Source organism: Mauremys mutica, chromosome 17 (assembly GCF_020497125.1).
Source record: "Mauremys mutica isolate MM-2020 ecotype Southern chromosome 17, ASM2049712v1, whole genome shotgun sequence".
Classification (NCBI taxonomy): Eukaryota; Metazoa; Chordata; order Testudines; family Geoemydidae; genus Mauremys; species Mauremys mutica.
Window position 1 is genome coordinate 22345777 of NC_059088.1, and position 12739 is coordinate 22358515.

Here is a 12739-nt window from a genome sequence, read left to right on the forward strand (position 1 = left end):
TCCTATAGCACATCAGGAGCCAAACTGAGATTAGGGCAGGAACAGCAGAGGAGATTGTGGGTCAGATTGGGGTGCACGGGCAGGTCTGGAGTAGCAGGGGGCTGTGGGTCACGACTGAGGGGCACTGGCAGAGCAGGGCGGTGGGGAGCAGGATTGAGGGACACCGGCAGAGCTGTGTGGGGAACCCTGGGCTGGGATAGTGGGCCGAGGGTCTTCAGGCTGAAGCCTGCTGTTCACCGTGCGCAGCGGGGTGTAAACCTGACCCCCTACTGAGCCCACGGCAGGGCTCTGCCAGGCCAGACGCAGCCTCCTCCAGCCCAACCCTTCCCCGGGCTCTGCTGCAAATTCCTGCCAACATCAAGGAGGGGAAAAAAACCTAACTAACTAAAAGCCCTGTAGTGAAATTACTGGGGAGCTGCTAACACACGCGCCCGTCGGCATGACAACACCCTGCCCCCCCCGCCCCACTCCCCACCCCACTGCCACAGGCTTCCTAGGGCTGGCTGCTGCGTCTGGGCTGCCCAGGGCGGGGTGGGGCTGGGGTAGTGAGGTCACACGGCCCAGATGTTTGCAATGACACAGCCCAGCTGTGCAGCAGCTGCCTTGCTAAGGGCTTCTGGGAAGACTGGTCAATACAAGGTCCCAGTCACCAGCTCTGCGCCCCGGAGCTCAGGGGTATTAGGAGCAGGACTAGGCTGCAGATGGTGAAATTACAGCCAGGGATAAATGACCCACCCCAGGTCCTGCCTGGTTTGTGAAGGGGATGCTGGGACGGAGGCCCGGCTCCCCAGGGACCCAGGCATATTGCCGGCAGAAAGGGATGTGGGGGGTTGGGGTTACAGCTCGGGGGCGATTCGGCTTCGATTCCTGGCTCTGCCGCACACTCCCTTTCGCCAATCGCTTTGTCCCCCCGAGCCTCAGTTTCCCCATCTGTAACAGGGGGATCGTGACCCTTCTGCTTGGCTGGTGAGCCTCCCATCTAGGCATGACCACGTCCCCTGGGGAACAGCATGGGGCCCCTCCCCAAGCCCGTCTAGCAGCCAACGTCTCAGGCGACGGGGCTCCCCCGGGGAGATGACCCCACCGGATCCGCTTGGCATTAGCCTAAAGTCTCATCCTTCGGCAGCCAGTTCTGCCGCCTCCGAGGACGTGAGCGCGGCTCCGATGCTCTTCGATCGGGGCTCCGGAGAGAGGCAGGCGACCTGGGAAAGGATACTGCTTAGCCATCACTAACCACCTGCCTCCGTTACGTTAATGCAATAATCTCCCACCTGCAGGAGCGGATGGGGGCCGGGAGGCGGGAGCGGAGAACACTTATCCACCCAGTAAACTCCTTTCCTTTCTCCGGGCTAATTCCCTGCTGCCAAGCGAGAGGGACGAAAGCAGAAAGGTTTTCGCCAGGCGTCACAAAGCGGCTCGCGGCAAAAATCCCTTTACAACCAGCCTCCCTTTCTCCCCAAGCCGGATGGCTCAGGGCCACCAAGCTGGTGAGAGCGAAGGGGCTAAAGGCAGCGGATCCTGGAGGCCTGGCTGCAAAAGGGACAGGGGGAGACCTCTGGTGTGATTTACAATGCAGGGAAAGCGCAGGTTCCCAGCGCACCCAGCCAGGGCAGGAGACACTCCCTGCTGAGGGCAAAGGGCTGGTCTCCGCAGGGAAACTGACGGGAACAATGCAGGGCAGCTCTGCAGAGGCGACACTCTGTTCCGATCCCCCACGCAGGGGAGCCCCCACTTTGAAATGCTCAAGCAACAGGCGAGGCCTTGAACCCCCTGCAGGGGATTGCACTCAGCACCGATCCCGTCCTGGGGTGAAATCTTGCACCCACAACGTTCCCTCTTGGAGCCCATCCCGCCCCCCGCAGACTCACCCGCGATGGGACAGGTCTGACGACAGCATTCTGCCCTCCTACCCCGTCATTTGATGGAGGGTGAACCAGAGTTTGACAGACAGGAACTCTGTGAATCTCACAATCCACCCCCATGAATATGGGAAAACAGCCCCGTCTGGTCACCGATGGGGAAACTGAGGCACGGAATAACAGAGTGACTTGAGTGGCAGAGGCAGAACCAGAACACCTGTGCCTTGACTCCTGGCCCCTGTGCCCATGACCTGGGCATGCTCCATCCCTGGACTGCAGGCAGGACCTAGAGGGAGTCAGGACTCCCAGATCCCAGCTGTGGAAGGGACCAGGTATCAGGACTCCTGGCTTCTCTTCTCAGATCTGGGTGGGGAGTGAAGCCTAGTGGTTACAGCAGGGGACTGGGAGCCAGGACTCCTGGGTTCTATTCTCAGCTCCCCCCTCCCCGTTTCTCAGTTTCCTTTTCTGTGAAATGGGCATTAAAGAATGGACCCGGGAGGCCGCACTCCCTAACGTTACCCAGCGCTGTACATTCCTAAAGGGGAGGGTGGAGTGGGACAGACGCGGGGGCTGCCCCTTCCCCCAAACAGCCCCTGCTTTGCTTGCCACCCGTACGGCACCCGCCAGTAGCTCCTGCACGTCGCTCAGGAGGAAAGAGGCGCTATTAGGCGCTGCCGCGGCCCGCTGGGGCTTTGACAGCCAACATTTCCATGGCAGCCTTCCCAGCATTCCATGGCGCTGACTCAGCGGCTCCCGGTGTGGAACAGCCCAGCCTCCCTGTTCCCCAAACGGCCAGCGCCCCGCCAGGACACCGCGCCGGGCGACTCTCCAAAGCCAGCACACCCTCATTCCCCAAGCCGCCCCTGCTGGTCTGACTGGATCTTTGCTTCCCCGGCCTGTTGCTGTGGGCTGTTAAGGAGCGACCGGGTCCCACCCCAGAGCTGGCTGTTATTTCAGCTGGATGAAGCGACAGCCCCCAGCACAAAGAGCCTCTCAGTGCAACGCAAACAGGGCTGGAATGGCCCCGCACGGCAGGTTACGAGCTGGCAAGCAGGGGCTCCTCTCCCCACATGCTCATACACACATGTATCTGCTCCCCAGGGGGAAATGCCCAGTAGTTACGCAGCCAAGAGTTTAACAAGTCCTTTACAAAGAGAAATTAACCCGCCCGGGTCCCCTGGCTTTGGATCGAAGCTGGCTGCATTTCTAAAAGCTCTGCTCTAGTTCAAAGAGGAATTAATTCAGGGCAGGTCTCGGGCCGGTTATCATTCACAGCTCCAGGTCCCTGCTGGCCTTGAAATTTATGAATCTAAGCTAAGCGCTGTTCTGTTCTACAGAAGGGGAAACCGAGGCACAGAGAGAAATGATTTCCCCTGAATTACACTGCAAATCAGTGGCAGAGCTGGGAATAGGACGCAGGGGTCCTGGCTGCCATTCCCTCTGCTCTAACCCCTAGACCATACATTCTCTGAGAGGTGAGAATGGGACTCAGGAGTTCTAACCCCCGAGCCCTCCCTCCTTTAACCCATTAGACCCTAATCCCCTCCTAGTGCTGAGAATAGGACCCAGGAGTCCTGACTCCCAGGACCCCCACCCCTGTCTAACCACTAGACCCCACTCCCCTGCTCGGACGCCATGCCAAACCCGACTCTGAGGCAATGCAACTGAAATCCCCAGGGAGGCGTTTGGCCTAGCACAGCTGGATCTGAGGGTGGGGAGTGGACAAAGCCCCCCGGGGAGGGGACCCACGGAAGGTGGCTCAGGGGTAGCAAAGGACATTGTGGGAGCAGGCGAGGGTGGGATGGGGGAAGCGGGGCAGAGCTGAGGGGCGGGCAGTGTCTGTGCCGTGGGGAGGAGAGCATGCCCAGCTGCTGATGCTGATAGTACAGAGCTCAGCTTCTGGAGCGCTAATCCCCAGCTAGCAGGTGCATCCCACCCCGCACCCCAGCAGCGTCCTGGCGACACAGCCCGGCCGGGGCAGCTTGGGCACCGGGCTCCTCCAGCGGGCCAGCGCCAATGGAGACGGGATCCCAGCCGGCAGCAGGAAGACCCTGACCCCAGCGGATCTCTGTGGGTTCCCTGGCACCACACGAGGCCCTCTGCTTGCCAGGACCACGCCTGTCACCAGTCCCTGCCATCGGCCTGCACCGCTCCCCACGCAGAACCAGCGCAGCAAGTGAACCCAGCACAGCACCAAGACAGAAGATATAACCCCCCTATCCAAAGGCATGGTCTGCCCACATCAGCAATACGGCGGGCAGTTCTGGTCACCCCCATTCCCCAAAAAAGATTTATTAGAATTGGAAAAGGTGCATAGAAGGGCAATGAAAATGATTAGGGGGATGGAACAGCTTCCATAGGAGGAGAGATTAAATCGACTGGGGCTTTTTGACTTGAGAAAAGAGACGACTAAGGGGGGATAGGAGAGGTCTATAACATCATGACTGGTGCGGAGAAAGTGACTAGGGAGGTGTTATTTCCCCCTTCACCTAACACAAGACCCAGGGGTCAGACAATGAAATTAACAGGCAGCAGGTTTTAAACTAACATAAGGAAGCACTTCATGCAAGGCACAGTCAGCCTGGGGAACTCACCGCCACGGGATGTTGTGAAGGCCAAAAGTGTAACTAGGTTCAAAAAGGAACCTGACAAGTTCCTGGAGGGGGGGGTCCTTCAATGGCTATTAGCCAAGATGGTGAGGGATGCAACTCCACGCTCTGGTTGTCCCTAAACCTCTGAATGCCAGAAGCTGGGACTGGACAACAGGGGCGGATCACCCAAAATCGCCCTGCTCTGTTCATTCCCTCTGAAGCACCTGGCATTGGCCATGGTCAGAAGACAGGACGCTGGGCTAGATGGACCATTATTCTGACCCAGTCTGGCCGTTCTTACACTCACCAGCTCGCAACCCATATAGCGACTGTCCGCCAGCCCCCCTACACACACACAGCACCCGCCTGCCAGCCTGCACCCCACACCCCATGCAGCAACTACACACCCTGCCCCCATGCAGCACCCGTGCCATGGACAGCACCTACTTGCCAGCTCGCCTTCCTGCCAGCGCCTGTGCCCCCACTGCACCTGCCCATCAGCCCATCCCCAGCACAGCTCAGCACCTGCCTGCTGGCCTCTGCCCCACGTGGCATTCACCAGGCCCCTATGTCGAGCCCATGCCATGCCCAGCATGTGCCCAGAAGCCCTCACCAAGGACAGCACCCGCCAACCACTCCACGCTCCTGTGCCAAGCACAGCACACACCCACCCGCTGCCCCTCCCATCATTGCGGGATCCAGCTCCCAAGCACCCAGCCAGCCTCTCCTCCCCGCTCCCCACCCCAACGCCAGCCACTTTCGCCAGCCCGTCGCTGTGGGGCGTGCGAGCCTTCTCCTCCGCATCCAACTCCCCTCTCCAAAACCCCACGTCACTCTGAGACTTAGCTGAAGGCACCTCTGCCCTTGCCGGCCTGTGACTTGTGAATCCTCCCCCTTGACTGCTATTCACTAGCCCTACAGGCAAGGGGCCGGGGGGCAGGTGTGGGGAGGAGACTGTAGGGACAAGACAGAGACTAGCCAGCACTGGAGGGGGCACAAATCCATCTAATCCAGCCGCAACAAGAGCGACGCCCATGGGAACGGATGGGAGGGCTCCCACTGGCTCACATGGGGGCCTAGATCTGACGGAGGAACCTTTCATTGCTTGGGCAGGGACCAGCCCTTTGTCCCAGGCTTGTACAGCCCCTAGCACGAGCGGAGTCCCAGATAACTGAGCAAGATGAGGCTAAAGGGAGCAAGAAGCAAAGCATCGGCACCCCATAGAGGGTCAGATCGCGGCCTGTCGTACCAGTGCAGCGAGATCTCTGGGCACGACGCCGACAGCTGCTCGACCTTCTTCCACGCTGGGGCCCCCAGGCCGGGTGGTCCCCTGCCACCTTTAGCAACCCCGCCCCACGCGAAGAACCTCTTTGATTGCACCAGATTCTTTATTTTAACTCGCTCCGATCGTTTATGAGCCGCTAGCCCACTGCTACCGCCCCCTGGAGTTCTCCACTGTGAGCTGCACCCACACACGCGAGGGGGTGTCATCTCTCCCTCTCAGCCCCCAGCGGTGCCAGGGTATCTGCGGCTCCCTTCTCTGTGAGACGAAGGCACCACGGGCTTCTTGGGCCTGAAAGATGGAAGGAGCTGGGCTCCGCCCTTTCCAGATGTCCTGCGACTGGTGCCGGGCTAATGAAGAAGCCCCTTGCCCCTGCAGCTGGGGGGCTGGAAAGGCCAGGGGAGGAAAACGAAGAGCTCCGTCTGCCACAGGCGCCCACACGCTGATTGCAACAGGCCGCCCAGTGGGTGTGGGCCGCTCGGGCGCAGTTTCACACCAATTAAAGAAGGCGCGAAGCCCTAGAAAGGTGGCAGAGGCGTCCCGAAGGCGGCACGGGCCGTGCTGCAGCAGCAGGCTGGGGACGCAGCTCACCCCACGTTCGCTAGCCCGGGGCGCCTCGGACAAGGCACCTGGCTGAGCAAGGCCGGCGTAGCCCCGGTGGGGCTGGTCATCGCTAGCGACACTGCCCGAATCTGGATTGACTAGAAGGGACGGAGAGAGGGGTGCAGACACGCAGCAGCTGCAGGCTGAAGTAGGGCCGGCATGGCTGGAGAGGAACAGGGGCCCATCTCGGGGACGCCCAGAGGGTGGGGCAAGCAGGGCAATTTTCCCCAGGCCCCCACGAGAATATAATATTCTATAGTTTTGCAACTTTGCCCTGTGGGCAGCTCTCTCCTGGCAAAGGGGGAGCCGTGCAGACGGGCCCAATCCTGCCAAATGCCCCCCCATCGATTGGGGGGGGCGCCGCACTTGGCAGGATCGAGTCCCTGGTGCTGCCTGGGTCTCCCACCTCAGCCAGGCCCCAGCTGCTGAAACGGGGGCGACCCCCGGGTGGGGATTACCACGGGATTACGCAGCAGGCAGCGTCGAGCGCCATGAGCCGGCTTTGCCCCCACGCCACAGCCAGCGCATTAACATAATTAGCTTACATCCCTCTGGTTAAAAATAAAAGTGGGGGGGAGGGGAGCGTGAGCACGTGCAGTTTGCAGGGGGTGGTGCCGCTCTCACTGGCCCTGTTTGTGAAGCAACCCATCAAAACCAGCCTCGAGCGGGGCTGGGGGTACCCCTCGGTTTGCACCGGAGCATTATTAGGTGCATTACGGTAGCACCAGTGCGGCCCACTGCACCAGGCGTCGTACAGACACAGAGCAAGCGACAGTCCCGAAGAGCTGACAGTCTAAACGGACACAGGGTGGGAGGGGAAACTGAGGCACAGAGGGGTGTAACTTGCCTACTCGGGGAACAGAACCCAGGTCCCCCACGTCAGTGCCCCAGCTACCCAGCCATGTTGGCTCTTTCCTGGCTGCAAATTTTGCAGCACCGCCCAAAGCCGGGTCCTCCGTCCCTCCCAAGGGCGACGCTGGGAGCCAAGCTACAGAGATGAGGGACAGGGGCACGGATCAGTCACTGGGGCCTAGGAAATGCTGGGGATCCTGCTGAAATGAAGCCATGGGGAAATGGTGATCCCAGGGGAGGGCAATGCCCAGGCTGCTGCACTGGGCTGACCCCACCCTGAGCATTGCATGGGATGAAAAACACAGGCACCTCCCTAGCGGTATGTGCCACCGTGTATCCCAGAGGTGGTTACAGACGCCCTCGCCAGTAACCACACCTGGCACATGCTCTCGGCCGGCTGACCAGTCCTCGCTGCTACTCACAACATCAATTAGCTCTTGTATAACACAGCGTTCTTAATATGTTGCTACAGCGCCTTTCATCCAGGCCGCGTCATGCTGCTTGTAAAGTACGCTTGGCTGGTGTTGTTATGCCCTTCCTACAGATGGGGAAACTGAGGCACGGCCCCAGCATCTCAGAGCAAGCCAACAGTAGAGCTGGGAATAGAACCCAGGACTCCTTACGCCCAAACCCCACCCTGCTCTAACCACTAGACTCCACTCCTCTCCCCAAGCTGAGAATATGACCTGACTCCCAATCCTCCCTGCTCTAACCACTTTGCCTTCCTCTGTGTAAATGCAACCAGCCTAGGATCCAAGAGCAGCTAACGCTAATTTCTCTTGCGCTGCAGACACTACCCCAGGAAAGCAACCAGGATCCTTTGGGACCTATCTTAAGGGAGCCTCTTGCCACGGGTTTGGTTTTGTATTGCTGGGCAGCCAGAACCTTAGTCCCACAGGTGTCTGCTGGGATCCCCAAGGGCTCAGGGCATTCATATGCCAAAGCCTCTGCCCTGAGGAGATCTGCACGCCCTGGACGCTGTGATCTCCCAATGGGAAAGGGGCTTCGTCCCTCCACCACCCCACCCCGGCTGGACCCAGGGTCTTCAACACAGCCACCCAGGCCCCTCTGTCACTGGGGTTGCAGGAGGAACTCCATCCCCCGGCAGCAGTAGGCTATTATGCATTAGCAGACCAGCCACCAGAGGGGGATGCGAGACAGGCTTTTCCACTGCCCCCAGGAGAGGTCCGGGCCCTGCGGAGGGAGAGGACAAGGGAGGCGTTAGGCTCAGGGCTTCATAGTTACTTGAATCTCCCATTGGCCGGGAGCTATCGGTGGTCACGTACCTGTCTCCCATTACATAGTATTTGAGCACCGCACAATCTCAACGTATTTATCCTCAGTGCCCCCATGTGAGGCTGGAATATTATCCTCATTGTACAGATGGGGAAACCGAGGCACAGAGCGACTAAGTGAGGAGTCCCAGGTCCCACAGGGAGTCTTTGGAATCAAACCAAGTCCTAGGCTAGTGTGCTAACCACTGGGCCATCCTGCCCCTCCAGTAACATGTTCATGTCCCAGTTGGGGCTCGGTCCCCGGGCCGGGCACTGAACAGCTACGGCAATATCCCTCCACCCCAGTCCTCCCCAGTGTGCGGGCACCTACCCTGCCAGCGCTGGGCCTTTCCAAGGAGACACCCCCCCCAAAGGGAAAACAACAGCCTCGTCTGCATGACAGCAACTCAGCCGGCGTTAGGCAACGCCAGCCACTGCCAGTAACCCTGGTGCCTCCCAGTGCCTCCACCACTACCCACCTGCTGCTCCTGCATGGCGGCATTAGCCAATGCCCTGGGGCCAAGCACATGTCCCAAGATCCCTGAGCTCTTCACCAGCACTCACAGCCTCATGACACACGGCTCCACCCTCCGGACAGTGACAAAGGGAAGCAGTAAACTGAGGCACAAAGCGAGAACTTGGTCAAGCCCCACAGAGAGTGGAAGAGTTGGGGGAAAAGAACTCAGGAGTCCTGACCCCCCAGCTCCCCCTTTGCTCTATCCATAAGGTCACCCTTTCTCACAGGGCCAGGGATAGAACCCAGGAGTCCTGACTTCCAGTCTCTGCCCCCTTCTATCCACTGGAGCTCCCTCCTTCCCTGCCAGAACCAACAAAGAAGCCCTAACACCCAACCACCAGAACTCACTCCCCATCCCAGTGCTCGGAACAGAACCAAGGGTTCCTAAAACCCGATCCACTGCTCCAACCACTAGACCGTGCTCCCGTCCCAGGCTGGGAAAGGAGCCCAGCGCCCAGGAGTCCCAACGCGCTGCCCCGACCACACTCCCCTGTCTCAGCTCTGGGAAGGGGGTCCCACAGCTATAGGACTGTGTCCCTACATCTAGCCACTAGACAACCCTGCTGCCAGCACTTAAAGCAGGTCCATAAGGGGATGCAGGAGGGTGAAGAGGCACCGACTTTAGCCTTGTGAGCACTGACTCAGTGGGGAAACTGAGGCACAGAGGCTAAGTGAACCCAGGTCACCCAAATGGCCAGGGCCATACCACTAGGCCATCCTGCCTCTCCAGGGTTTCACTCAGAGCCCAGCCAAGGACTGGTCACCCCCCAGCTGGCAATGAACAGCCGCAGCAATATCCCTCCACCCGACCGTCCCCAGCTCAGAAGCAGGTTTCTGGGATCGGGGGGGGCGCTGTCTGTAAAACCTGCCTGGGGCCTGTGGTCCCTCCTCACGGGTCCTTCTAAAGGCACCACGGAGTCAAGCAATAGGCCACCATGGAAAACTCCCCGCAGGGCCCTCGCCTATCCCAGGCTCCGCTGTCCTCTGCGCGGGGGAAGCATCTGTTGTCACAGGTCCCAGGCAGCAGGGAGTTTGCAAGCATCAGGCAAAGTTCTGCAAGCTGTTCCCCCCGCGTGGCATCCCTGGCCCCGCAGCGTGCTGGACTCTACGCCCCCCGAGGACACCAAGTGGTGGGGCTAGTCATGCGGAAGGCGTTTAAGAAGCTTCGCTCCAAGAGGCAGAGGAACAGTAACTCGGAAACGGGACAGGCTGCCACGAGATCTGTATTCACAGCGCAGAAAAGAGCCCACGGTCAGACGCTCCCTGATTTAACGCCGCGCCACAGCTACCGTGCAAATCACTTACTGAAGGTTCTGGACAGAAGCAGCTGATTTTGTTTACAACTCAGGGAGAAAAGAAGGGGGGGGGAACCTCACAAACTAGAGAGGCCTGAACTATTAAAAAAAAATCCACAGGGACTTTACACCTCTTGGTACCTCACGGCAAAGGGAAACTTTATTAGATGGATTACAGCAGCACTTAGGAGAGTCCCAGCTAGGATCAGGTCCCCTTTGAGAGACCATCCCTGTCCCAAAGAGATCACAGATAAACAGGCCAGACAAAGGAAGAGTCGTTGTCCCCACTGTGCAGATGGGGAAACTGAGGCCCAGAGAGGGGAAGGAATGGAACTAAGCTCTCCTGCTATAGGAGAGTGTCTTAGCCATTAGGCCATCCTCCCTCCCTAAGCAAGGGGGTAGGACACAGAGCCCCGCTACCACCCATCTAAAGGAGACTCTCCCTTCTGGCCGAGCAGTATAGGGCGCATGACACACAGTTCCATAGTTCTGATCCCTGTTGGCAGAGGGCATACGAACACGTACACTGCAGCGCCCAGGGAACGTTCCTGGCTGGCACAGCTCCACTGCCGATACACCAGGCAGGATAGCAGAGGGGCACGGCTACAAAGCAAAACCAAGCCCCGGCAAGCAGAATAAACAACACCGGGCCAGAGACCAGGTTGCCAAGTCAACAAAATGGGACAAGACGAAGTGAGGCAAGAAGGTAAAAACTTCCCCCACCCATCTAGGTGCCCCCGGCCGAGGGGTCAGCCTGTCCCCGGGCATGCTGGGAAGCGCACACAGGGCGATCCCTTCGAGCCATCCATCGCTGCCAGATTTGGTCCCAGTCTCCTTCCAATGCTCCCCCCCCGGCCCACTCCCGTGCACCCACCAGCGTGACACCTGCAGCGTTGCTCAGCCCACCTCCCCTGGCAGCTGCCACCGATGCCCACGGTGTCCTGCTGACACCCACTGGGTGCCACGACACCCAGAGGCCTCTGCCCTGCCAGGGACACCTGCTGCTCTCCAGCTTCTCCTACTGTCCTGCCAGCCACCACGATGCCCACTGGCCCCCTCTGCTCCCCCTTGCTAACTGCCCCTCACCACTGACTGCCCCCACCAGTCATACCCCCCCCTACCACCACGCCGCTTCCTCCCGACAGCTGCCCCGACACCCCCCGTTATCGCCTTGCCAGCTGCCCCGATACCCCCCGTCACCCCCTGGCCAGCTGCCCCGATACCCCCTGTTACCCCCTGGCCAGCTGCCCCGATACCCCCACTCCCCTTCACCAAACACCAACTGCCCCAATACCCCTCCCACTCCCTCCCGACAGCTGCCCCGACACCCCCCGTTATCGCCTTGCCAGCTGCCCCGATACCCCATGCTCCTCCTGACAGCTGCCCCGATACCCCCCGTCACCCCCTGGCCAGCTGCCCCGATACCCCCCTGTTACCTCCTGGCCAGCTGCCCCGATACCCCCTGTTACCCCCTGGCCAGCTGCCCCGATACCCCCCGTTACCCCCTCATCAGCTGCCCCGATACCCCCCGTCACCCCCTGGCCAGCTGCCCCGATACCCCCTGTTACCCCCTGGCCAGCTGCCCCGATACCCCCACTCCCCTTCACCAAACACCAACTGCCCCAATACCCCTCCCGACAGCTGCCCCGACACCCCCCGTTATCGCCTTGCCAGCTGCCCCGATACCCCCTGTTACCCCCTCATCAGCTGCCCCGATACCCCCCGTCACCCCCTGGCCAGCTGCCCCAATACCCCCCTGTTACCTCCTGGCCAGCTGCCCCGATACCCCCTGTTACTCCCTGGCCAGCTGCCCCGATACCCCCCGTCACCCCCTGGCCAGCTGCCCCGATACCCCCACTCCCCTTCACCAAACACCAACTGCCCCGATACCCCCCGCCAGCTGCCCCGATACCCCCGTCCCCGCGCGCTCCCGGCCGCTGTGCCAAGCTCCCCCCAGCCCCACCTCTGCCTGCTCCGTCCCGCTGCCGCTTGCCGCCGCCGGGCTCCATGGGCTCCGCTGCGCGCTGGGGCCGGACCCTCGGCGCCTCTGCCCGGGCAGCCGAGTGCAGCCGCCGCTGGGGAGGGAGGGACGCGCCGGGCAGGGGAGAGGAGTCGCTCCCCGAGGAGCCGCGGCTGCAATAGCGGCGGGCGGGCAGCAGAGGCGCCCCGCCCCCTGCACCCCAGCCCCGCCCCCTGCACCCTCCCAGCCCAGCGTCTCCCCAGCCCCGCCCCGGCCTCCCAGCCCTGCTGCATCCCCAGCCCAGCTCCCCGCTGCATCCCTGCCCCCCGCCCCATACTCTCTAGCATCTCCCCACTGCATCCCTCCTCCCCATTCCAGCATCCCCAGCCCAGCCCTGCACCCACCACCCCAGCATCCCCCTCACTGCATCCCTGCACACACCCTAGCATCTCCCCAGCCCTGCATGACCCTCACAATCTCCTATCCCTCCTCTTCCCCCTGCATCC

At 60.8% G+C, this 12739-nt stretch overlaps 1 protein-coding gene across 1 annotated transcript in view; it reads right to left on the minus strand.

Moving 5' to 3' along the window:
* RORC (RAR related orphan receptor C) overlaps positions 1 to 12364 on the minus strand; it is a 69410-nt gene extending 57046 nt beyond the window's left edge. Inside the window, exon 1 of the mRNA XM_044991870.1 lies at positions 12237 to 12364. Within this exon, the coding sequence (XP_044847805.1) occupies positions 12237 to 12282 (46 nt within the window). The 5' untranslated portion in view covers positions 12283 to 12364. The remainder of the gene's footprint in view (positions 1 to 12236) is intronic.
* Positions 12365 to 12739: the final 375 nt, after the last annotated feature.